At 35.2% G+C, this 24,324-nt stretch overlaps 2 protein-coding genes across 3 annotated transcripts; one reads left to right on the top strand and one right to left on the bottom strand.

Moving 5' to 3' along the window:
- Window positions 1–232: 232 nt before the first annotated feature.
- Window positions 233–1,427, bottom strand: LOC101738567 (coiled-coil domain-containing protein 97). Its single transcript, XM_004925472.3, has one exon. The coding sequence runs from the start codon at window positions 1,343–1,345 to the stop codon at window positions 302–304; it is 1,044 nt and encodes a 347-aa protein (XP_004925529.1). The 5' UTR covers window positions 1,346–1,427; the 3' UTR covers window positions 233–301.
- A 1,623-nt stretch (window positions 1,428–3,050) lies between these two features.
- LOC101745183 (ATP-binding cassette sub-family C member 10) lies at window positions 3,051–24,207 on the top strand. 2 transcript variants are annotated; one of them, XM_062671512.1, is made up of 23 exons: window positions 3,051–4,031; window positions 4,114–4,231; window positions 4,312–4,470; window positions 4,865–5,114; window positions 5,187–5,451; window positions 5,536–5,773; window positions 6,754–6,902; window positions 7,094–7,213; window positions 7,290–7,668; window positions 8,084–8,206; window positions 9,130–9,243; window positions 9,586–9,765; window positions 10,212–10,351; window positions 10,438–10,968; window positions 11,060–11,192; window positions 12,549–12,722; window positions 15,304–15,327; window positions 15,475–15,510; window positions 17,022–17,149; window positions 18,187–18,278; window positions 18,882–19,079; window positions 19,598–19,829; window positions 20,892–24,207. In XM_062671512.1, exons 1-23 carry the CDS (start codon window positions 3,420–3,422, stop codon window positions 21,132–21,134), a joined length of 4,638 nt encoding a protein of 1,545 aa, XP_062527496.1. In that variant the 5' UTR covers window positions 3,051–3,419; the 3' UTR covers window positions 21,135–24,207. The 2 variants fall into 2 exon arrangements, with proteins under 2 accessions (XP_062527496.1, XP_004925578.2); XM_004925521.5 differs by having other exon boundaries at window positions 3,052–4,031; window positions 15,304–15,510.
- Window positions 24,208–24,324: the final 117 nt, after the last annotated feature.

Here is a 24,324-nt window from a genome sequence, read left to right as displayed (position 1 = left end):
CCTACTGCTGAGGATTCTTTTCAAACCTCATTTAAAGAAATATATGTTATAGTGCTCAGAAGAGTCCAAAATTGGATGGTACACAACAAAAAAGTATGTGAAAATAGTGTGGATGAGCAGTGTTTTGCATCTTATGAAATAATCTCTCATCTCATTTTTTACTAGTTGAACTTAGACAGAAACTTTAACTGATAATAATGTTGATGGTTTATGAGAAAAGAAAAGACATTGGTTGGGAAATTAACCTAAAGATTATAATTACTTTAATATTATTGAACTTTTCATATTAGTAAACAATCATTTAATTCAGTTGAAACTTCTTAGATATATGCTCCATAAACACATCAAGAGGGTCATCTTTTTCAAGATTATTTATTTTACTTTGACCATATTCCTCTACAAGGTGCATGTGTTCTTCTAAGTTCTCAACATCATTTGTTTCAGAATCAAAATATTTATCTTCTGCATCTTGTGACTCCTGCTCTAAATCATCATACTGCTCATCATTATCAATAGTTTTATAATCAATGTCAATATCATTACCATCTATAAAGCTGCTATACATTTCTTGAAGGAACTCATCATACAATAACTTCTTTTCTGGAGCACTAATAACTCTGTGTTTTCTGTTTTCTGGAATATAGTCAGGTTTCGTATCTGGGGTAGTGAATTCACCCCATTTTCTTTTGTGTTGAAAATTTATGTTTTCATTAGTACTATCATTCAAAGAAAATTCAGAAGCTTCTGGTGTTTCATGAATACCTTCTTCGAGCATTTGCACATTCTTCACCTCTCTCATGTGGTTGTGATCTACAGTTTCCAATATTAAGTTAAGAAAACTGGCGTTTTCAGTTATTCGATCTCTTTCTTTTATTTCTTCATCTGTTAAATATTGCCCAACCAACTGTTCATATAAAAGAGGATTTCTGTACATCATTTGTTTTTCACTAAAATAATCAGTTTTAATCTTCATTTTTTGTAATGCCTTATATCTTCTGTTCTTTATCCTCTTGCGTCTGCTTGTTTCCGAATGATAGTCACTCAAATAGTGCACGTAATTCCTAAATGTTTGATCTTTGGAGCTAGAGATATTTTCAAAGTATTTTATGTGATTAGGAGCTAAATATTTTCCGAATTGCATGAGGAATTCTACAGGTGATCTTTTATAAATTTCAAGGGCCATTTGCAGTTTCTCACATGTCCTTACCGGTTGTTCATTAGCATGGGAATTCTTAAAGGATATATTTGCACTTCTTACTAGGTAGTCAATGATATCAGTTACAGGATTCACTTCACTTTCGTTGAATTTATTTTTTAAATTAATGTTGATTTTTTCCATTGTCATAACAATAAATCTCTAGTAATAATTATTTATGTAGAGCATAATAGTAGTAGTTTGTAGTTTTATTTTTCCAACTGGAAAGGCAAAAGTGTTACACCATAAAGCCAAATCTTAGATATTATATATATAGCACAAGCTATTTAGTATTTGTAACATAATAGGTTGGGAGAAAAGTTTCTTCGCATTTTGTAAGAAAATTCACAACATTTTTTAATATAGGAAAATAGTTTATTTACATTTAACTAAAGTATGCAAGTACCATTTTGTTCGATAACTTTTTGCCATCTTGTAGGTAGAGACATGATCCCATTACTATAGAAAGGACAATGCCCAAAAGTGGGCCAACTTTATGTCAAAACTATTTGTACTTGAAAAACTATGTCTTATTTTTTCACGTTGTTTAGTTTATGTATCAACATTTCTTTCACCCTGGCATTGTTTTACAAAAAAATAAATTACTTATTTGATAACATCCCAAAACTAAGTGCCATGGTTTTTAAATTCGTCAATAGGCAAAGGGTTTAGCCCATACAGCCTTATAGTAAACCTTTTAGTAAAGTATATACTGCCAAACGAAAGAGTTGTCTGTGACTTGAACAATAAATTAAAAAAAATTGCTAATGGTTATAATTCACAGACTTTTAAGTTTATTTTTGTTCAATTCTATATTTATATATTGTAATAATAATTATTACTTAAAACCATGAATTATTTAATATTTTTAGATGTTAATGATTCCATTAGTAAAAATCTCAATGGCCTACCATTACTCTATTCTTATTTTAAATGATCAGAGTTTTGGCAGCAACCCGAGTTAAGCGTCACTTGAAGTTTTATTTTAATGTTTTTTTAATAGTTTATTGTGATGTATAATATATAAATGGGTGTTGTTTTGTGTATTAAATGTCAATAATCGTTGTTCACGATGGTTGGGACATTGGAATAAAACTGTGGCTAACATAACTGTCTTTTTTTCAAGATAAAAGGTCTGCGGAAATTCACGCTCACTCAATGTGCTATTCATCGAGTTGACGTCAAAACTTCCAAAAAGCAATAAAAAGAGATACACCGGCTTTTTAATGACATAAAAAAAATATAACTACGACAGACTAGCGTGTATAAGCCACGCTCTTTGCCTGCTTATTCATACATGCTATAATGCGATAATACTTTTTCCCCAACCTATTAGATAATACTGTCTGTTTTTACTAATCTGTCTTATTTTTTATTTGCTATTATGTTGACTTTTTGGCGGGAAAGCGAGGAGTGAAGCTGTGTGATTTGTTTTATTTTGTCTTTTTAGTGTTTCTTCAGGTTTAAATGTGTAATAACGGTGGTTTATTAGCTGTTTAATATCTGTGAAAGTGCACAAATGTGGGAAAATGAAACAAAGCCGCTGGACATAACTTCTCGGGATCCTCCATAAAGTCCACTGAAAAAAATGTTAGTAAATGACAACCACTTTTCTGAGATTATATTTCATCCTATATCATCTCATTTCATTTCATTTAATTTCATCCCAGTTGATTAATGTCTCAAATTAATAATCTTCATTTCATTTTATTTCACTCGATGTTATCATTTTCATAAAAATAAGAATATAAATTAAAATAAGACTTGACTTAAAGGTCTTAGTTACGAGGTCATAAAATCCCTTTAAAAAAACTACTCCGCTTTCACTGTCATCAGCATAGATTATACACTTAATATGTCATCAGTGTCATCGTTGTTGAATTTTGATTATTTTTGATGATTTATTAATTTTGAACTTTTTAACATCAAATCAATGAGAAGTAAACTAGTGCTTGTTCAAATCAACAAATATTATTCAAAATAAAAGGAAAAAGATAAAAATTAAACAGTAAACTGATAACTTACGATACGTACAGTAGAAATACAATAATTATCAACAATAGAAAGACGAAACATGAAAAATGGTTATTAGTTGCGTGTTTCATTGTGTTTTATTTATAAATCTACAAAGAACATACTTACCCTTTCTAATTAAATAGTAGAATCTTATAACAGTGCCCTTGTGACTTATTGCGGAACATCGTAGAGATAATAGAAGACCAGAATGTCTTTTATATTGAATATAAATTGGAAATGGGAAGATATGTGCGGGCCTGGAGGGCTTCATCCATGGAATGATGCCACGAAAGACTTCAGCGTGTGTTTTCAAGAGCTATTCTTACAAGTACCAGTGTACTTTATAATAGCTATAGTATCAGGGTATTTTGTTGGATATCGAAAAGATTGGGTGATACGAGAAAAAACTCAAGAACGTGCCATAATATTTCGAAGTTTTGTTGTTTTAGGCTTAGCCTTCATACCGATCATAGAAATATATATATTTACTACCAAACCTGACTTCACTCTATATCCAGTAGACTATTTTGCTGCTGGTTCATCCTGTTTAGCATGGCTGGTGCACTTTGGATATGTTTTAGCATTGAAACACCGTCTTGGGCGTAGCTCTCGAGGTCCAGTAATGCAATTATTTTTATGGTGCTGTACAGTTCTTTTAAACCTGATAGCTCTCCGTAGCAACATCATTTCTGGTTCACAAACAGGTTTCAATACAGCTGCATTATGTTGTCACGTACTGTATTTTTTAACTCTGATTCCTTCAAATTACTCACGACCAACATTTTACTCGCCATGCTTAGTAGGCTCCCAACACTCTCATGTAAGTATAAATTTATATCAGTTTTGTGTATTTAGAGTACTGACAAGGCAAATAAATGTATTTTAAATATCTGTTTTAATAGAGCGAGTACACTCCACTGATACCCCATGTAGATGATGATGTTCTTGGTACAGCTATGCAGGGCAACAGCTTTTTTTCAAAGTTGATGTTTACTTGGGTGAACCCTTTGCTACAAAAAGGTAATATATGCATATAATGTTTAGTCTAATTACGAAAATACTTGTGGATTTGATGCCATATTTAAAATATATGTCTAAAGGTCTGGAGAATAAACTAAAAGATCCTGAAGAACTTTTCGACATACCAGCAGAATATCGTAGTTCATATATTGGTGCCAGAATGGATCGAGCATTGGTTGGAAATGTTGATCATCACCAACAATATGCTGATATACCACATGAACCTTTTATAAGCACAGGTACACAAATAAAAACTTTATTGATATTGCAGTTAATTGTTTTGGTCAAGGATGAGGTCAAAACTAGAATATTTTCTGGAAATAATATAATCACATTAGAAATGTTAGATTAAATTTTAAAAGCAGTTCTAATTATGTATTCATAGAAATCCAGAAGGAAATACTGATATATATATTTTTTGTTCCCCTTGTAGGCATACGAGCAAATGGGCCACGTGATGAGGAGCGGTTATCGCCGCCCATGGACATCAGGAATGCCAGGGGCAGAGCCAAGCCGCTGCCTATGAGAAAATAATATACTGTAAAATGATATAATTAACATTATCCAATAAAATAAATAAAATAAACAGTTTATATCTCAAATATACCTTAATAGTTTCTTTCAATGATACAGGATATGGAGCTATAGGTGAAACAGTGCCACAAGCCTCAACACCTGTAACATCAACATCACGAGTTCGGGTCCACCCCGTACGACGACAAAATGTTTCCTTATTACGAGCACTGCATAAGGTTTTTGCAGTAGAGTTTTACAGTATTGGTTTACTTAAATTGGTATCTGATATGGCAGGTTTTGCAGGACCTCTTTTATTGAATAAGTTGGTTGAATTTGTTGAAGATACTACAATTGATGAACATATTGGGTAAGATAAAAAGATAAAACGCATAAAATAGATGAGTCGAAAATAATAACTTACAAAATGTTATGATTTTAGGTATACTTTTGCAGTTAGTCTTTTGATAGCAACATTAGGATCGACCATATTTATTGTCCAATTTAATTGGTTAATGTCCATAATTGGACTAAAGATGCGTGGTGCGCTAGTCACCACCATTCTAAGGAAAACCTTAAGTGTGACTTCAACTGAGCTGACTAAAGCGTTCTCTGTTGGTGAAATAACAAATTTTATGTCTACTGATACTGATAGGATTGTGAATTCATGTCCTAGTTTTCATGCTCTATGGAGTATACCATTACAGGTATTTATAAAATATTATGTATTTACAATCGATAGACAACTAGTTTATAATTAAAAATCTTCATTTTATTTCATTTCATTTCAGTTATTTATAACACTGTTTTTATTGTATCAACAAGTGGGACTATCTTTCCTTGCTGGAGTAGGCTTTTCAGTTATTCTAATACCAATAAACAAACTTATTGCAAATAAAATTGGGCAATTAAGCACAGAGTTGATGAAGCATAAGGACACTAGAGTCAGTTTGATCAGTGATTTGCTAAAAGGAATTAGAACTGTAAAGGTTCATGTTTGGGAAGATTATTTTGTGGACAGAGTATCAGGTATGTGAATTTCAATTTGATTGATCATTTAATATTTTATACAATCTTATACCTTTAAACGAGCAATTCTTGTATATTAATATATTTATATAATCTGAATCTCGGAAACGGCTCCAACGATTTTCATAAAATTTAGTATACAGGGGATTTGGGGGGCGATAAATCGATCTAGCTACGATTTATTTTCAGAAAATGTTGTTTTATTCCCGTTTTCAATAATCAACTCTTCCCGACATCTATTGGTGAATAATAATACTATTTTTCTTAATTGAGGGCAACTAACCGCTTTAAAGACACAACAAGATGGCGTTATATAAAAAAAAACCGAGCGAAGCTCGGTCATCGTCTAGTGCTTCATAAATGTGCATGTTATGTATGCACTCCTGTATCTTTTACTTGATTAAGGTTAAATTTTATCCATTTGTTGTTGGTAATTCAGTGAAGTTTTTTGGCATCAACACTAAACGTAACAATAGGTGATTAATGTGTAGTATCAACAAATAAATGTTTATCAAACATTTAACAATGGTCGCCGAAGAGCATGGCCTGTTTCCACTAAGTATAATAAAAATATTCACCAAAAAGTGAGCACATAGGTTTGCTTCTTCAGTTTGATTGCTTATTGTATGAAAGGCTTCAGCTAAGCAGACAGAAACTGTCTCATCTGAGATGAAACTCTCAATAAAGTGCTTTATTTTGAAAGTTTATTTAATTTTAATAATACATTGGATTTCTTTCATATTTTTCTTCTTTTTGTTTACCTTACCCCACTAGGTATGGCCGGCACTGCTAATTTTTTTCTTGCATTATCTTCTATCAGCCTTCAGCTCAACACTCACTCCTCTCTGTCTCATATCGTTATTCACACACTCCATCCATGTCTTTTACGGTCGACCGCTATCCCTTCTATTACATTTTTTGGATATTGTCCTGAATAAAAATATATTGTACATAGTTTAAAAATTAACCTGTCATTGCAGGGGCACGTGCAGAAGAGATGCGTTACCTCCGAGGCCGCAAGTATTTGGACGCGGTATGTGTTGTATTGTGGGCTACAACACCGGTGCTGGTCGCAGCACTGACGCTTGGTACACATGCGCTGCGGGGACAACCCCTAGAAGCACCGACTGTAAGTGGTTTAATAAAAAATAAAAAAATAATCATCAGGCTTTATGTCTCTCATTGTATGCACGCGCCACCAATCGGGCTTCAAGACCATCAGTTAACTAACTAAGGAACTATTCCGTCATTTAGTCTAGTCTAGTATTAGATTTAAGGCTATGGACGAATTTTATATTTCATTTTATTTCTCATCCTTAGGTATTTACAACAGTTGCCTTAATAAATATGTTGATAGCTCCATTGAATGCGTTTCCTTGGGTCCTGAACGGCCTCACAGAGGCTTGGGTTTCAATAAAACGAATACAGAAGCTTTTGGATGTAAGTTCTGTTCGCAAAATGTTATCAAATTAACGTGAGTTCTCTATAAAATAACAGCCAAAACATTTGTCTTTAGTTACCGGACATGAATTCGGAGGAGTACTACGACCGTGTCAACGTGAACAGAGATGAAGATAAAATAATAATATTCAGAAACGCTACTTTTGCGTGGGCCAGACCTATGAAACGAGATAATATGAAGTTAAATAAAGAAAAGGGGAAGTCGAATAAGAATAAACGAAAGCTTAATATTCAGAGGAGTGATTCTCTCACGTCCGAAGAAGGCGGACAAGATGCGCCCTTTACATTGAAGGATATATCATTAGAAATTGGAAGAGAAGAATTTATAGGTGTGACCGGATCTATTGGTAGCGGAAAAACATCTTTACTGCTGGCTGTTATTGGTGAAATGTTAAAGAAAAATGGAGATCTTCAACTTCCAGAAAGTCTCAACAGTAATGCATTTTATTATAATAATATAATACAAATTACTTTATGACGCTTAGGTACACCAAAATAATAACAACATACAGAAAAGTGAATGAGAAAAATTCAACTTAAAATAAAGTACAATGGGCTGACTTATAGTTAACAGCGACGATGTCTTCCAGAGAACCTTTCAACGGAGATGACTTAGAGAATGACAAAAGTTGACGTAATCGAAGGACATAATAAAAATGCTTAATCAGAATATATACACATGTATAGATAATAAATATATGCAATTAAATATAACACACACAACCATTATCAAACAAAAACTTAATTTAAACAATATAATACTTACTACATAGTATTTATTACCTTCAATATTTTTTATAACTTCAATTTTATATTCGTGTAATTGTGTTTGTGTATGATCTTTTTTAGGCTTTGGATACGTAGCACAAAAGCCATGGTTAATACGTGGGACTATTCGTGATAATATTTTGTTCGGGAAACCTTATGACGAAACAAAATTTAAATCGGTGATCGACGCATGTGCTTTAACAGGTATTGTGTGAAGATATTTAAAAAGGGTTTTTCATTAAGAGCCCTCGAACTTAAAAATAAAATAAATAAAAACTTGTATAAGTGATATTGCCACAATTTTTATTTTACTTATTCGATAAGATTATGTATAAAATTTACTTTCTTACTTACTTACTTTCTTCTTACTTACTTACTTTCGGCCAAATGGCCGCCGCGACTCCGTTGTAGGTGGTGTATCCTGGTGGACCAATTTAGTATGACATCTTCGTTTTTTTTTGGATGGCCATTATTCCCTGTCAAAGTTCGAGCGTCCATATTGAAAAACCTTATATTATCAGATACATTTGCTACCTTTTTGTTGTACTGAAGCTTAACTACTAGTTTTTAGATGCGAATATTTCACGACATACTCATTTGTAAGAATCCATGCATGTGAAACATGTCAACATCCAACATTGCATTGCACGCACCCTCAGACACAGTCCACTGAATTTCTCGCCGGATCTTCTCAGTGGGTCGCGTTTCCGATCCGATGGTAGATTCTGCGAAGCACGGCTCTTGCTAGGGTTCGTGTTAGCAATGTCGTCAGGTTTGAGCCCCTACTAGTTAAGGTTACGCTGATATAGCCTCTCAAGGCTATCAGCTTAGGTAGGAAAAAAAAAAGCATTGCACAACACATAATGCATTGTCAAACGTATACTAGATGGCGTCAATGTTTCATTTGGGAAAAAAGTTTAAAAATCATTAAGGTCAAATCTCCACTTCTTCCTAAATTATTGTTCGGTAGCGCCTATGTTGAGCTATGGGTCGGTACCGCCATCATATCATTTAATTCGCGAAACATCCGTAAATTCCTATCTGTTTGGCAGTATAACCGTATGATAATTATTTGATTTTAATGTACAGTATTTATAAGGGTACTATTTTTATAATTTGTATTGCAGAAGATTTAAATGTACTCGGTTGGAACGCGTATGTCGGTGAAGGTGGATGTACGCTAAGCGGAGGACAGCGTGCTAGAATCGCTTTGGCACGAGCTGTATATCAAGATAAACAAGGTAACGAAAATTTAAAATATATATACTTTAATATGAAACATTGATTTAGAATGATATTTTTTTAAACAAAATAATGGTATTGCACTAATTATAATATTAATAATAATACTATTTTTTCTGAGTTGCGCGGTTACCGTATTTATCTCAATGTTCCGAATACGGATTTTTTTATTGTTTAGATGGGTGGGTGATAGCCCACTTGGTGTTAAGTGGTTACCGGAGCCCATAGACATCTAAAACGTAAATGCGCCTCCCATCTTGAGATATAAGTTCTAAGGTCTCAGTATAGTATGTTTCGAGTAAAAATTATTATTGATAACTAATAATTTTCATGTACTACAGTATACTTATTGGACGATGTGTTGGCGGGTCTGGATGCCCGTGTGTCGCAGCACGTGTTACAACACTGCCTGATGGGCTTGTTGCGACACACGACGCGACTGTTCGTCGCACAATCACCGAAACATCTAGCTAGAGTCTCACGTCTACTGGTACTGCGTGAAGGCCGTATAGTTAACGAAGGTAATCAACGTAGAATAATAAGACAATATTTTCAGAAAGAAAATATTTTGTCATTTTTGATTTATTGAACTAAATTCACGTAAATTACGACCAATACGTTATGTTACTCCAACCTTAGGATTTAGTGCATAAAGTTCTTTATTTTTATTTCTTCGGTTAGGACCTTTTTTCGGCTAATAAAATCTGTCTTCTCACGTAATATATGCATGTGTAATGCATTTTATACGAAAGTTTTCGAAATTATAATGATAAGTCACTACATCCATGTTTGTGACGTAGGTGTTGTAAATACCAGACGACTCTCGAACGCATATAACACTATTGAGTTCACAAATTAATGCCGAGAATATGAATTTAAATTCCTAAAAAAATACGTCATCTTAATTACTAATGTTATATATTATAAAATAAGTTTTCATTTGTATTTTGTATTGACATTTTTATAGGACCCCCTGAAATGATCTTACACGATATTGAGGAATATTTGCCAAGTGATTCAGAATCTTTGGGAGACGATCTTCCTAGGCAAAAACAGATTGAACAATCTGATGAAGATAACATCAGCAGAAATAGCTTGGATGATGAAGTTAGTGTTCATCAATGAGTTATTTTAAAATGATAATGTTTATAATAAATTTTCTAGAAATTAAATTAAATTTCAATTATTTTCAGGAAACAGTGTCAGAAGGAACCGTCGGTTTTTGGGTCATTGGATTATATTTGAAATCAGTTGGAATATTTCTCACTGTCGCAATAACGCTATCTCTAATACTAATGCAAGTCTCGCAGAATTTCACATTCTTTTGGCTAACGATATGGTTGAAGAACAGAACTAAGAATTCTACAGCTCTGACCGACTCTGAGTTCAATTTTCACGAGAACACGACTGTTCTAGACCATAGCTTTAACGCTGTAGACGGCATCGTTCATAAACTCATCAACACGACAATGATGTTGATAAATTCTATTGACGGGCATAAAAACAATGTCAGCGAGCCATCATTAAGCTCGACCCTCACTAATGCCCGTGCGACACTAGAAATCAGTATACCACAGTACAACGACAACTTCTACTTGGAAGCGTACTTCGGATTGGCTGGATTAAATCTTGTGTTCACTGTAATGAGGGCTTTCCTCTTCGCTTATGGAGGCGTGAAAGCAGCTACTAAAATACACAAAGTGCTTTTGAAAGTTATTGTCAGGGTGAGAGAAATAAGCGTTTCATTAGATAATTCATAATATGTACTAACTTCCCGTATTAAAGTGGTGCTAATTTTTTGTTTTTTGTTTTTAGGCACAAGTGAAATTTTTTGACGTCACTCCTATTGGAAGAATTGTTAATCGTTTTTCATCTGACACGTATACAGTTGACGATTCGTTACCTTTTATTTTGAATATACTTTTGGCTCAATTCTTTTCTCTCATTGGTAAGTGGTAATAATAAGATTGTAAAATATATTGAGGTTGGGGAGGTCTTTTACTGGTGGTAGGACCTCTTGTGAGTCCGCGCGGGTGGGTACCACCGCCCTGCTTATTTCTGCCGTGAAGCAGTGATGCGTTTCGGTTTGAAGGGTGGGGCAGCCGTTGTAACTATACTGAGACCTTAGAACTTATATCTCAAGGTGGGTGGCACATTTACGTTGTAGATGTCTATGGGTTCCAGTAAACACTTAGCACCAGGTGGGCTGTGAGCTCGTCCACCCATCTAAGCAATAAAAAAGAAAAAAGAAAAAAAAACTTGAATCAAACTCTGTCAATGCAGTTGTGATGTTTGAAGGCCAAAATTCAAAAGCATTAATTAAGTTAACCGCATTCACATCTTCGATTACACGATTTTACGTATGGTTAGGTCGCGAAAAGGTCAGTGACCTATTGCTAAGCTAAACCTATAAATAATTCTATACAATTTGCTCAGGAATAACATAATATTATCTTTGAATTTATGGTGTTCAAGATTGGCTACATTATAATTAATTATTATGTTTTCGGTCACTATACCCGTGTTATTGTTAGATATTGTTACAATGTCACTTTCTCTTCAAAAATCTGATATGTGCGCTTGGTCAATTGGCTACGAAACCACTATTACTCCAAGCCACGCTTATTGTCCTACGAGGATTGGTACTCGAAATAGAATTCGCTAAATTTACTTAATTACTGGTTTTGGTGTATCGTAAGCCTGCGGGGTAATTGGGTAATCGGGAACTATTGGTGCCGCGAAGGAGTTTATAAGACAATTTATTTTATATTAAAATATGTTCTATTAAAGATATAAGTACGAGTTATATTATGTAATACATACCCTGTAATCAAATTTAATTGCCATGTACTTATTGTCAATTTATCAATGTTTTGTATTGATGATCACTTTGTTGGTGCAACTAATTAAATAAATAAATATAATAGTTTGATTTTAACATATCGTTGCTGTCCAACCCATAATCTGCTATGTGCAAAAACTCTATTTTGAATTAACGAGTAAGCCGACTTAACCTAATAGGTGTAAGGCTCTAATAAAGAATAAAAAAAAAAAAAATAACGAGTAAAAACATTTTCGCATAAAATGTTATAAGAAGTTGAATTTTTAAGAACCATATCATAGTGAAAGCTAAAAAAATATATTAAAGCTATAGACACATAACCGTTTTTTTATACCGCAGATAGGGCTGTGAACTATACGAAAAGGTCAAAAAGTAAAAATCTCAAAAAGTGCTCATAGCAGATTTTGCTTTGACAACGACGATATTTTTTTTCGCCTTGATGTGTACTGTTGATGTGGACAGGCGCACTGGCGGTGACAATATACGGGTTGCCGTGGCTGCTGGTGGGCGTGGCGCCCCTCGCCTTCGTGTACTACCGGCTGCAGCGCGTCTACCGCATCACCTCGCGACAACTGAAACGTCTACAGAGCGTCACTCTCTCCCCTATCTACACGCACTTCAACGACACCCTCGAAGGTACGTTTTGTACGTCTTTTGTACGTCTTAATTTCAGGGACGCGCCACCCCTATGTGCGAAGTTTGCACACAGGCGCCAAAACAATAAGGGATTAATGAAATAGTAAGAGAAATAAGGATATGGTAAGAATGAACATAAATTAATAATAAAATATGTAAGACAGGTGGGGTTTATTAGAATAAGATGAAATATTGTTAGTAGCCAGTAACGAAATATTAATAAAAATAAAATAAACAATAGTAGGCCAAAAGTAGGATCTTCCAAAGGAGTAGAGTGGACAGGGCGTAAGTTAAGAACTAAATACGAACTGGATGTAAAAAGACTCGGACCTATGTTAGCGGAAACAGTAACGCACTGCTTTGACGGTTGTCAAAAAAAAGAAAAGAAAAGACAATAAGGGCGTCGCCATCGAAATTATTTACGTTACACAACAACAAATTCTTTGTAGTGGACTATCGATAAGTAAGTAGGCACAATAGGCACAACATATAACTTGTAAATAACAAAACATAATGCATTTTTAGTACAAGCATCCCAAGGCTTACGTCAAAATTAACAAATAATAATAAAAACTACATTGAAAAATGACGATTCGTAAAAATAGGAGGCGCTTCATGGGTTTCGCACACAGGCGCTGACAGGGGTCCAGCTGTTTTATTGTGTTTTATTAAGCCGATACACGCTTAGTTTGCCTGAATTTAATTGTTTACTTAGCGCATACACAACGCATCATGAACGTCTCTGGTCACCGAACACCGATGTTATAACGTAATGGCCATACATTTCCCGGATGTTTTAAATTACATAAAATTTAAGACTTATTACCCATACCTATTGAGCTAGCAAAAAGCATAATGGCAGACTATGGTCAATTTAGAGACACGAGCTGTGAATACTGCATAAAACGCCAGATAGAATAGAGTTCTAATAGAATTGAATAATCACACATTAATTGGAATTGCCCGAAGCCACAACAAACTATGCAAAAATTATTATTATTGTAGTTGAGTAGTGGAGGTAAAGATTGTTTATCTTTTTTCTTAATCTTCCTGGTCTATTTCGAGTTTATAAGCCTACATTCATAGCAGCCCTGACGATTATACTCTTCCGAATGGCATCAGGTTAAAGTTACACTTACATTGTAATAACGTCAGACTGGAACGGGAAACTACTTCGCGGTATAGTACCCGGCAAACTTTTTGAGCAAATGACCTTGACTGCGCAGAACCGAATTTAATATCACTTTGGTGGTGAGGGCGGGGCGCGACGGCAGAGGAGATCGTATCGAGCGCGTTATTGGTAGATCAATCGAACCTTCGACCCCGCCCCGCGTCTTACACTTCTAAAAGTCTAAAAGTACACTTGCGTACAGTGAAAACTATCATTATTAATCTTTGAAGTTATTTGTTATTATTGCTTGTTGACTTTGTTGTCATTGCTATTTGTTGAGTGTTTGTTGATTTTTTATAAAAAATACGCTATGCCGCGACAAACTGGCTAGAAAAATGGTGTACGACGTATATTGCTTCATTATAAAATAGGGAAAGAATGATATGGAAAAAATAAAACAGACTTCGGAAGCAAAAAAACATCAGCGAGTACTGTTAGGTGCATTATTAACGAAGCTAAGAGCTCTGGCTTGCTCGCCATGTTTTAGACTTCGGGTAAAAAGATCAGGAAAGAAGGAAGTTACCGGAATGGATAGTTTCGATCAACCTGTAATAAAAAGATGTGATCATAATAACTACATAACAAGCAGCGAAACTCCGTACCGAAAGGCTTCGAAAAATTTAAAGATATAAATTGTAATGGCTCGGAACGAAGTTTACGACGAATTATGAAAGAGCTAGGCTTCAGATGAAAAAAAAAAACAGAAAATAATCGGAAGCTGGTAATTGAAAAAAATAACATTCGATTACTACGAATCAAATATCTTCAAAAAATAATTAAATATAGATAAGAAAGAAGACCTATAGTTTACACCGATGAGCCTTATGTCGACTCATCATGATGATAGCGACTCGGGTGATGAAAACAGTGATGATGATGATGGTCAAAATTATGATAACGAAGAAAAAATTACAAATATAAGCTCCGCTTCAACTGAACCAAGACGTGGCGCCAGCTCTAGTTTTGACCTAATAGACGGAATATCTATTTTACCCCAAGATTAAATTATTACAATTATTGACCTATATTTTTTGTTTTTAATAAATATATAAATAAATACATACGTTGTTTTTAATACCTTAATAGCAATATGACACAGAGTAAATAAAGTTTTTGCGCGTGAGTGTACCAAGCGCAAACTTTCCCTCACTACGTCAACTAATGCTCAAGAAGTTTGCCGGCTATTGTAGAAGTTATATAACCATCATTATTATTAATCTATTCTCAATTTGACCACAGACTATAAGCAATAAGAAAAGTTTTACAATAAACAAATAGTATGCAACCTTGTGTGTGTGTCAAATACATGGTAGTGTGTGTAATGTTTTTTTTATTTAAAGTATTTTTATGCATAATTTAAAGTAAGTAAGTTGTAAGTAAATATGAATTGAAACGAGGAGCACTATGCAGGTTTGAGTAGCATACGCGCGCTGGGCGGCGCGGCGGCGTGGGAGGAGCGCGGCTGCGAACTCGTGGAGTCGTGGCAGCGTGCGGCGCTCAGCGCGAGCGGCGCGGCGCAGTGGCTGGCGCTGCGACTGCAGGCCGCCGCCGCCGTTCTCGTGGTAGCGGCCGCCGCGCTGGCTGTGCTGCAGAGGACGCTGCACACCGCCGACCCAGGTACTACATACGTATTATTCTCTGTTTCAGTTGTACCTACACAATTTTTAGATAAACTAAAAGTACTGTTAAGCCAGTAAGAGTTTCTTTTTTCATATTGCTTAGATGGGTGGACGAGCTCACAGCTTAACACAGTGTTAAGTGCTTACTGGAGCCCTTAGATATCCACAACCGTAAATGCGCCACCCACCTTGGGATATAAGTTGTAAGGTCTTAGTATAGTTACAACAGCTGCCTTACCCTTCAAACCGAAACGCATTACTGCTTCACGGCAGAAATAGGCAGGGTGGTGGTACCTACCCGCGCGGACTCAAGAGGTCCTACCACCAGAGTAACGCCACGCCATCTATCGCCGAATAGCCGAACGAACAACGAAAGTACTATTATCCTATTGATCTATTGATGGCGGTGTACTTCTCGATGTTATGAATCTATCGAAGCTACTCGACTTGCCCAGAATGTACTGGATAAATCTAGGGATATCGTATTGACTATAAAAGCGTAGCAGAGATGGCACGCAGTCAGTTAGTAATCGGAACTACTCGAAGCGAAACAGCGAACGGATCACCTGAAACGAAGTGGAAGAAGTGAACTGAGAATTTTAAAGTGCTCGTTAAGTCTTCTAAATGTTAATACAGTGTTAATTTACACTTCGGTAGAATTTTTATTTATCTCGAACGCCAGCGCGTAACAGTACATATTGCACAAAGTAATACGGATTGGTTATATGTAGAACGAAGTATTCTCCTTTATCACTCTAAGATCTTTTCTGCTAGGTTACAGTGTTTTAAAAGGCTCACAGATAATTGTAACTTCTTAGTATATCGCTTTCTTTGCTGCATCGACCTCCATATTGACATTCATGTTATAAGTGTATCTTTCATCTGAAGCCATTTAAGCAGCAAGTACTATATATAGTGTTATGCCGATAAGAGTAACGCTATCTATCGCCAAATAGTCGAACGAATATCGAAGGATCTAGTAGCATCTAGAACGCTCGAGAAGTACAACGCCATCTATTGTCAGATAGTGGAAACACATTACTCGACTTGTGTGAAATATTCTCGATAATTCAGGATTGTGGTATCGGCTATAAAAGCGTTGCAGAGATGGCACGCAGTCAGTTAGTAATCAGAACTACTCGAAGCGAAACAGCGAACGGATCACCTGAAGCGAAGCGGAAGAAGTGAATTGAGAATTTTAAAGTGTTTTAAGTGTTCTGAGTGCTAATACAGTGTTATCTTGTAATTCGGTAAAATTTTATTTATCCCAAACCCTAGCGCATAATAATAGCCTTTAGTATTCAGACCTTTAAATGGGCTACGTTTGGTAATTAATAAGTCTCTTCAGCAATAAACGAACTGCATCAATCTCATTGCTGATGTAAGATAGGTCTAATAAAAATATGGCTCTTTGAAGTATTATATTCGTGGTTTGCCCGAACTGTTCTTGTATATTTAAAGTTATGAAGAGGCTGTCAGAAGGATGTTAATTGTGGTTAAACCATGCAGGGTTGGTGGGTCTGGCGATATCCTACGCGCTATCCATGACTTCGATGTTGAGCAATGTGCTCAATTCTTTTACGGAAACCGAACGAGAAATGATAGCCGTCGAAAGGGTAGGAGAATATATTAGACAGGTTAGTACTATATCTACTAGTCGGAGAATCCTCCCAGAAATCCTTGGGTCTGATTGATGATTTTTTTACTTATGACACGAAGAATTTCTAAGACAAACTGTAATGCTTATTTAAGCGGTTATTAACCAATAACATAACGTGACTGGAAAATGATGATCGTTTACTAAAGTCATTGTAGTAATAAATATCTACCTTATTAGGCTGCAGTGAAACGTGTAGTGATTTTTAATTTTAAACAGAACGTTAGTGATGGTTATTTATTTACATTTTTATGATTTTTATCCCCAGAATTACTATCAGATATATGATGTTCGTTTCTTGGGAATTTTTCCAATACGCATTTTTATGGCGAACTATGGCGAACTAAATAGCTGACATTAAATCATTGCCGAACTATTCAGATATTAAAACGTTTATGCCTTCAGCCATGTATTGGACATGCGGTCGTAATCCAATATAAATGTTGAAATCAGAACGCATGGGCGCTTCTCAACAGATATAGGAAATATTGCGGCCCCTACCGACTCAGGCACTTTTCGGTAGGCAGCGGCTTGGCTCTGCCCCTGGCATTGCTGAAGTCTATGGGCGACGGTAACCACTCACCATCAGGTGGGCCGTATGCCCGTCTGCCTACAAAGGCAATAAAAAAAAAAACACGACTTACTACTACTACTCAACCTGTATATTCTTATAAATTTATAAATCCGTTAATAATAAAATGTTCTCTTGATGTGAATGAGTTTGATATTTATGTTTACTGTGTAAATTTATTATTTTTTTATTGCTTGTGCCTAGAGCATATAGTAGAGAAATAGTAACCATTGGTGCATGATAAAGCATTAGAATAAAGACAATTAGGTACGTTTTTTTAAATATATACAATAGAAAATATATTGCATTGTTATATATGGTTCTTTTTTTGTATTGAGATCTCCAGTGTGAACTCCTTTTGCAGTCGGGCGGAGGAGATTTTATTTTGAAATAAGCGCATTGCTGTGTTTATGCATATATGTATGTAAATAATTAAATTGTTTTAGGTTGAAATTGAGAGTGTCGACGGTGAATCTCCTCCATACGGTTGGCCGTCACATGGCGTTGTTGAGTTTGATGATGTCCACCTTAACTACAGGTAAATGATACATAATCATTTCATTCGGCAAGTAGTATTATTAAGCAATATAGGAATTATTTATTTAAGCATAAATGAAATTATTCCTCAAGTTTTTTTGTAGTACTCAGTGGGTACATGAGCTCATGTTTCTCTTAGTGTTTAAGTGATGTCCTGTGCCGATAAAAATCAGGAATGCACAGCACCTGTCTGGGTGATATGAGTCGGAAGTTTTAATTAATTTTATAACGGTTGAGCCACATTTCGGATACGTACGTGTGACAGTAAAAATAGAAAGGATGATATATCTAGTCTGATTTCTTTTGGTTTTTTTTATTGCTTAGTTAGGTGGACGACCTCACAGCCCACCTGGTGTTAAGTGGGTACTGGAGCCCATAGACATCTATAACGTAAATGTGCCACCCACCTTGAGATATAAGTTCTAAGGTCTCAGTATAGTTGCAACGGCTGCCCCACCCTTCAAACCGAAACGCATTACTGCTTCACGGCAGAAATAAGCAGGGTGGTGGTACCTACCCGTGCGGACCCACAAGAGGTCCTACCACCAGTGATTGACGGTAATGTGAAAAAAATGATATCGATTTGTACGTGAATTCGGCGCAGTGTCCGCGAGAGGGCGACGGCTGCGTTGTGCGGCGTGTCGTTCACGAGCTGGGCCGGCGAGAAGCTCGGCGTCGTGGGACGCACTGGCGCCGGGAAGAGCTCGCTGCTCGCCGCGCTGCTCCGGCTGGCGCCGCTCTCGCGGGGGACAGTGCGAGTCGACGGCGTCGACGTACACAAGCTACATCTGCATTCACTCAGGTAAATACGAATTTAAATGTACTAGTGGTCCCCGCAGTAGTCGAAATTCGACTATAATTAATTGAAATTAAAAATTTAAACATTATTATGATTTTATTGTCAAGCACTATTATACTTATATAATAATACAGATTTTGCCAAAACTTCACTATAAATAAATAATATTAAAGACAAACAATATTAATCTGTTCTCAATTTGACCACAGACTTTAAAGAATAACAAAAGTTTCACAATTGACAATACACAAAGAGTATATTTATACGTACGTGTTGTGTCCAATACATGGTAGTGTGTGTAATGTTTTCTTTATTGATTTAATGTATTTTTAATGCACAATTTAAAAAAAAAATTAGGGTTCTGCTCTTCTTCTCTATGTTCTCTATAGGTGTTGGAAATTTCATACTCTTCCGTCTGCGCAATTTTCGTAAAAAGGGGTACAAAGTTTTTGCTTCACGTATTAATATATAGATGAGGTACGAGGATCGATGGAAGCCATTAATGCAAAATGACGTCACAGGTCTCGTATCGGAGTGATACCGCAGGAGCCGTTCATATTCAGCGGCTCGATCCGCGAGAACGTGGACCCGCTCCGTCAGTACTCGGAGACGGAGGTGTGGCGCGCGCTGGAGGCGTGCGGGGTGAGGGACGCGGTGTCGGCCCGCGGCGGCCTGCACCACTCCGCCGCCTCGCTGTCCCGCGGCCACGCGCAGCTGCTGTGTCTCACGCGAGCGCTGCTGCAGCGCGCCAAGGTACTGCACTGCACCTATTAGGACTAGCATAAGATCATAACGTCATCGCGTCGTTTTAATGGATGCAACAATAATGAGGTCATGTCGTGTGTATCCTATAAACGATTCAGATTTTTCTGTATGCTGTAATCTGAACACTATTATAATTAAGATATCATCATTAAATTCATATTGTTTATTTATGTGCACGAATCGAAGTTAAATGTATTGAATTGGAAAGCAAACGACGACAAATGGAATCGATGTCGTTTATGTCGGACTCTGTTCTAGTGTTCTAGCTCATCAGATCTCCGCAATAAGCGACAATCGATATGAATGGATGGATATGGATCATTATGAATTTCGTAATGACGCACATTTGAAATTACTAGTGGTAAGCCAGTAGTCGAAATTCGACTATAATTAATTGAAATTATAAGTTTGAACATTATTATGGTTCTATTGTCAAATACTATTATTTTATCTATAATCACAGATTTCGCCAAGACTACTTACCTACATTATAGATAAACTAGCCGTACTCGCCCGCTTCTCTGGGCATTTAAAATTAACATTATTATTTATTGTCATTATTATTAGAGAGTCGAACACTCATATAAATATTAGACTATCTATTAAGTACATGTATTTTCTACATGAATACCAAGTTTCAAATCAATCGGATGCATAGTTCAGTAGTTATAACGGAACACCCGTAAAAATCACTGTAGATTTATATACTAGTATAGATAATATTAAAGACAAACAAAGTTAATCTATTCTGAATTTGACAACAGACTTTAAGCAATAACAAAAGTTTGACAATAAACCGAATATATGTGCGTGTGTATGTCAAATACATTGTAGAGTGTGTGTATGTTTTATTTATTTAATGTATTCTTAGGCTTACTTTAAAAAAAATAGCATTCTGCATTCCTTTTCTACGTTCTCTATAATTGTGGGAAATTTCATACATTGTGCGGACGGCCAATTTTCGTAAAAAGGGGTACAAAGTTTTTGCTTCAAGTATTAATATATAGATAAAAACACGTGACATTAATGACAATTAAAATTTTTAAACAGGTTCTTTTGGTTGACGAAGCCACCGCGAACCTCGACCAAGATACCGAGCGATTGATCCTTGATACGATTCGGTGTTCGTTCAGCGGCGCGACGGTCCTGTTCGTGGCGCACCGACTGGCCGGCGTGCTGGAGTGCTCGCGCGTGCTCGTGCTCGGCGGGGGGAAGGTTCTGGAACTGCGCACGCCCGACGACGCGCTTTCCGATCAAACCTCTTACTTTTACAACATGCTCTACGCTTCATAGATAGATAGCGGTAGGTAGCGGCTTGGCTCTGCCCCTGGCATTGCTGAAGTCTATGGGCGACGGTAACCACTCACCATCAGGTGGGTCGTATGCTCGCCTGCCTACAAGGATAATGCCACTTTCTTATGAACAATATACATGGCTCAAGTAAAAATGTACACAATAAGTTCTCTTATTTATTAGCATCGTATATGAGCATGAGCATGCGCATGTTTGATTGTATTTTCGCCAAAGTTGATAATTTTCAAAATCTTAACTGTTTTATATTGTTTTTTATTGATCCGCATTAAAATGAATATGATAATGTAGAGATAAAAAAGTATATTTTTAATTTAAGTGTTTTTAGGTTTAAGTTATTTTTTTCTGAAATTATTATCAGACTGAGTTTCGAACTAGTCTTGTTATTATTGGTCCATTCATTTGTTTCACATTTAATTAATATAGGTTAAACAGTCTTAATATATTATTAGGTAACATGGGCAGAGACCAGCCCACTTCATTCTAAAGTTAATAGTTACCCACGTTACATAGATGTAAATATAAATTGATATAGCCACACGCGTCTTTGAAAATTAGCGTCACTGGCTTACTTTAAAATGAGATATAACTTTTAAATTCATTATCAACTAAAATTACGAGTAATTTATTGTATTCTCTATTTCCGTTTTTATCTATTCTTCCTAAATTTAATGTATCACACACACAATCCCATTCTTTTCATTGTTGTATTATTTTTAAATATTCCATTATTGATTATATTTTAACATAATAAATTTGCGTTAGACCGCCGCCTATTTCAAATGATCATGGCCGATATGTTAGTTTTTTAACTTCCTTTTCACCTTACTAAAAATAACTACTAAACCGCCAGTTTTTAATTAAAAATAATAAACATGATTTGTAAAATTTTATGACGAAGCTTTTTCACTCGTGGTAGGACCTCTTGTGAGTCCGCACGGGTAGGTAACAACACCACCACCCTGCCTGTTTCTGTCGTGAAGCAGTAGCGTTTCGGTTTGAAGGGTGGGGCAGCCGTTGTGACCATATCTCAAGGTGGGTGGCGGCACTTACCTTGTAGATGTCTATGGGCTCGGGTAACCACTTAACACCAGGTGGGCTGTGAGTTCGCCACGCACCTAGGTAATAAAAAAAAAATCGAGGTGTAGATGTGTAATTACATAGTTTGCTTTATTTATTTGTAAGGGTCAAGTGACAGGCTACCTTGAACAATTTATAGTAAATACGAGTATAGTTAATACCAAGTCACTAGTGTCCCCCTGGAAGAGCTTAGTGTGTTTTTGTTCTTTTTTGTTTGAAATTTTACTGGTGGTATATTGGAAGGCGGATTAGAAGACTGTACGTTTAGTTATCACATTCCTACTTTACCTGGAAGATACTGTTCGCTTCGGTTTGAAATTTAGGGAGGCCATTGAGCAATACAATTGAGACGTACGTGGAAAGGACACACGAACTTAAGCTTATGAGTTAAGTGTCTATAGAATATTACAAGGGCGAATGAAAACTACCTACTTGGAGGGGTGAATGTAAACTCGATGAAATATGAATTACCTTAAATTGACAGCATTGTTTGACTATTGTAAGTGTTTTATGTGGGATCATTTGTCGGTGTACGTCTTGATAAGATACCCATTTTTTATTTGTGAAATAAAATAAAAGCGGTGTTTATGTTTTCCCAGTAGTTGACATTTTGCGCCATTAAGACGTTTATTGAATTATCACCATTGTCTTAACTACCTTTGTAGCATTTATTTTGAATAATATTAATATCAATTAAAACTTATTTATTTATTATGGTGTATACTTTTTCTATCAAACTCGTATTACAATAATCATGTTTCATTCCACTTGGGTAAAATTTAAATTTTTAGAAGTTGACACTCTTCTATCTATGTTTGATCTAATGATACAATGAAAATAGAGTAATTTAGTATAAGATTACACAAGTATTATAAAATTATTGTTATTATTGATTTGAAATTAGAATCCCCAGTAAATCAGATCGTTACATTTAATTTTATATTTGCATCTTTTATCTGTAGTAGTCTAATTTTAGTAACACTAACTAAAGTTAGACTACTACAGATTTCCACCCCAGTTTAATGTATAAATATTATAGTTAATATTTAGATATAACTTGATATTGCCGTAATAGTTTTATTAGGTCATATTATTAGAAATAAAAAGTTAACATTTGTGAGTAGGTATTTCAGGTCAGCCTACTGAGAATGCAGGATATAACATCTTGTTTCATGAAGAATATCAATATAATATTGTTACATGTATAAAAAATCATTATTCTTTTTGAAGTGAAACTTCTTTAGGCGCATGAGGGTAACATTGTTACAGAACGTCACGCAGGTATGCAACGGAAGTGACATCAAACTACTATTGAAATTAAGTACTTGTCAAATGTCAGTAGTAGTAGTTGTTGTATTTTTCCAATTGGAAAGGCAAATGTATCATACCATACAGCCTAATATTTTATAATTTTTTTGTGAAAAATGTTAATAGGAATTGAAATGAAATTAAAAGAATTTGGAACATTAATCAAATAGCGTGAAATTAAATTAGTCAGTTCAATTGGCAAAATATTAGTCATTTACAATTTAGAAATCTAAACATAATGTGACTGTTAACACAGGTTTGAGATTGACATTTGACAGACTTTTGGTGGGAACATATCTTCCTTTTTCCTTCCTCTAAGTCTCGGAAATCTAAAGTTTTAGATTTGTATAAATATAAGCAAGACTTATAAATTAGTTCGCCAAAAAAGTTTCACTTCTGACATGTGTACTTTGTACGCACGCACTTTTTTTTTTTTCAAATACATTAGTGACAAAAATATTCTTATTTATTACTTGTTTTGTTTAAAACGTTATAATTTGAAATTGAGCTTTTGCTGTGAAATAAGCTAAGTATTATTACTTTCATTATGACTGAATTATTAGGTATGTAATAATTGTGTGATATAAATATGATTTTTGTATTAAAAGTAATAAAATGTTATTTTAATAATAAAATCAATAAATGAATTCATATTTCAGTTCAAAAATATATTTCTAAATAGCTACATAACCCAAACAGTAGTGTTTTGAATCATTAATTTTTTGTGTATTTTTTTTACTTCATATTGTTTAAATTTTGATATGTATTTGTGAAAACTCATATT

This window comes from Bombyx mori, chromosome 12 (assembly GCF_030269925.1).
Source record: "Bombyx mori chromosome 12, ASM3026992v2".
In the NCBI taxonomy this organism is placed as follows: domain Eukaryota; kingdom Metazoa; phylum Arthropoda; class Insecta; order Lepidoptera; family Bombycidae; genus Bombyx; species Bombyx mori.
This window is presented reverse-complemented; position numbering and strand designations above follow the sequence as displayed.

What these genes read in the sequence shown, in the direction of transcription:
- LOC101745183 (XM_004925521.5), top strand. Translation starts at nt 3,420, where the DNA reads ATGTCTTTTATATTGAATATAAATTGGAAATGGGAAGATATGTGCGGG. An exon ending in TGTATATCAAGATAAACAAG is followed by an intron (nt 9,244 to 9,585) that starts GTAACGAAAATT and finishes CATGTACTACAG; the next exon opens with TATACTTATTGGACGATGTG. An exon ending in CTACATCTGCATTCACTCAG is followed by an intron (nt 19,080 to 19,597) that starts GTAAATACGAAT and finishes ATGACGTCACAG; the next exon opens with GTCTCGTATCGGAGTGATAC.
- LOC101738567 (XM_004925472.3), bottom strand. Translation starts at nt 1,345, where the DNA reads ATGACAATGGAAAAAATCAACATTAATTTAAAAAATAAATTCAACGAA.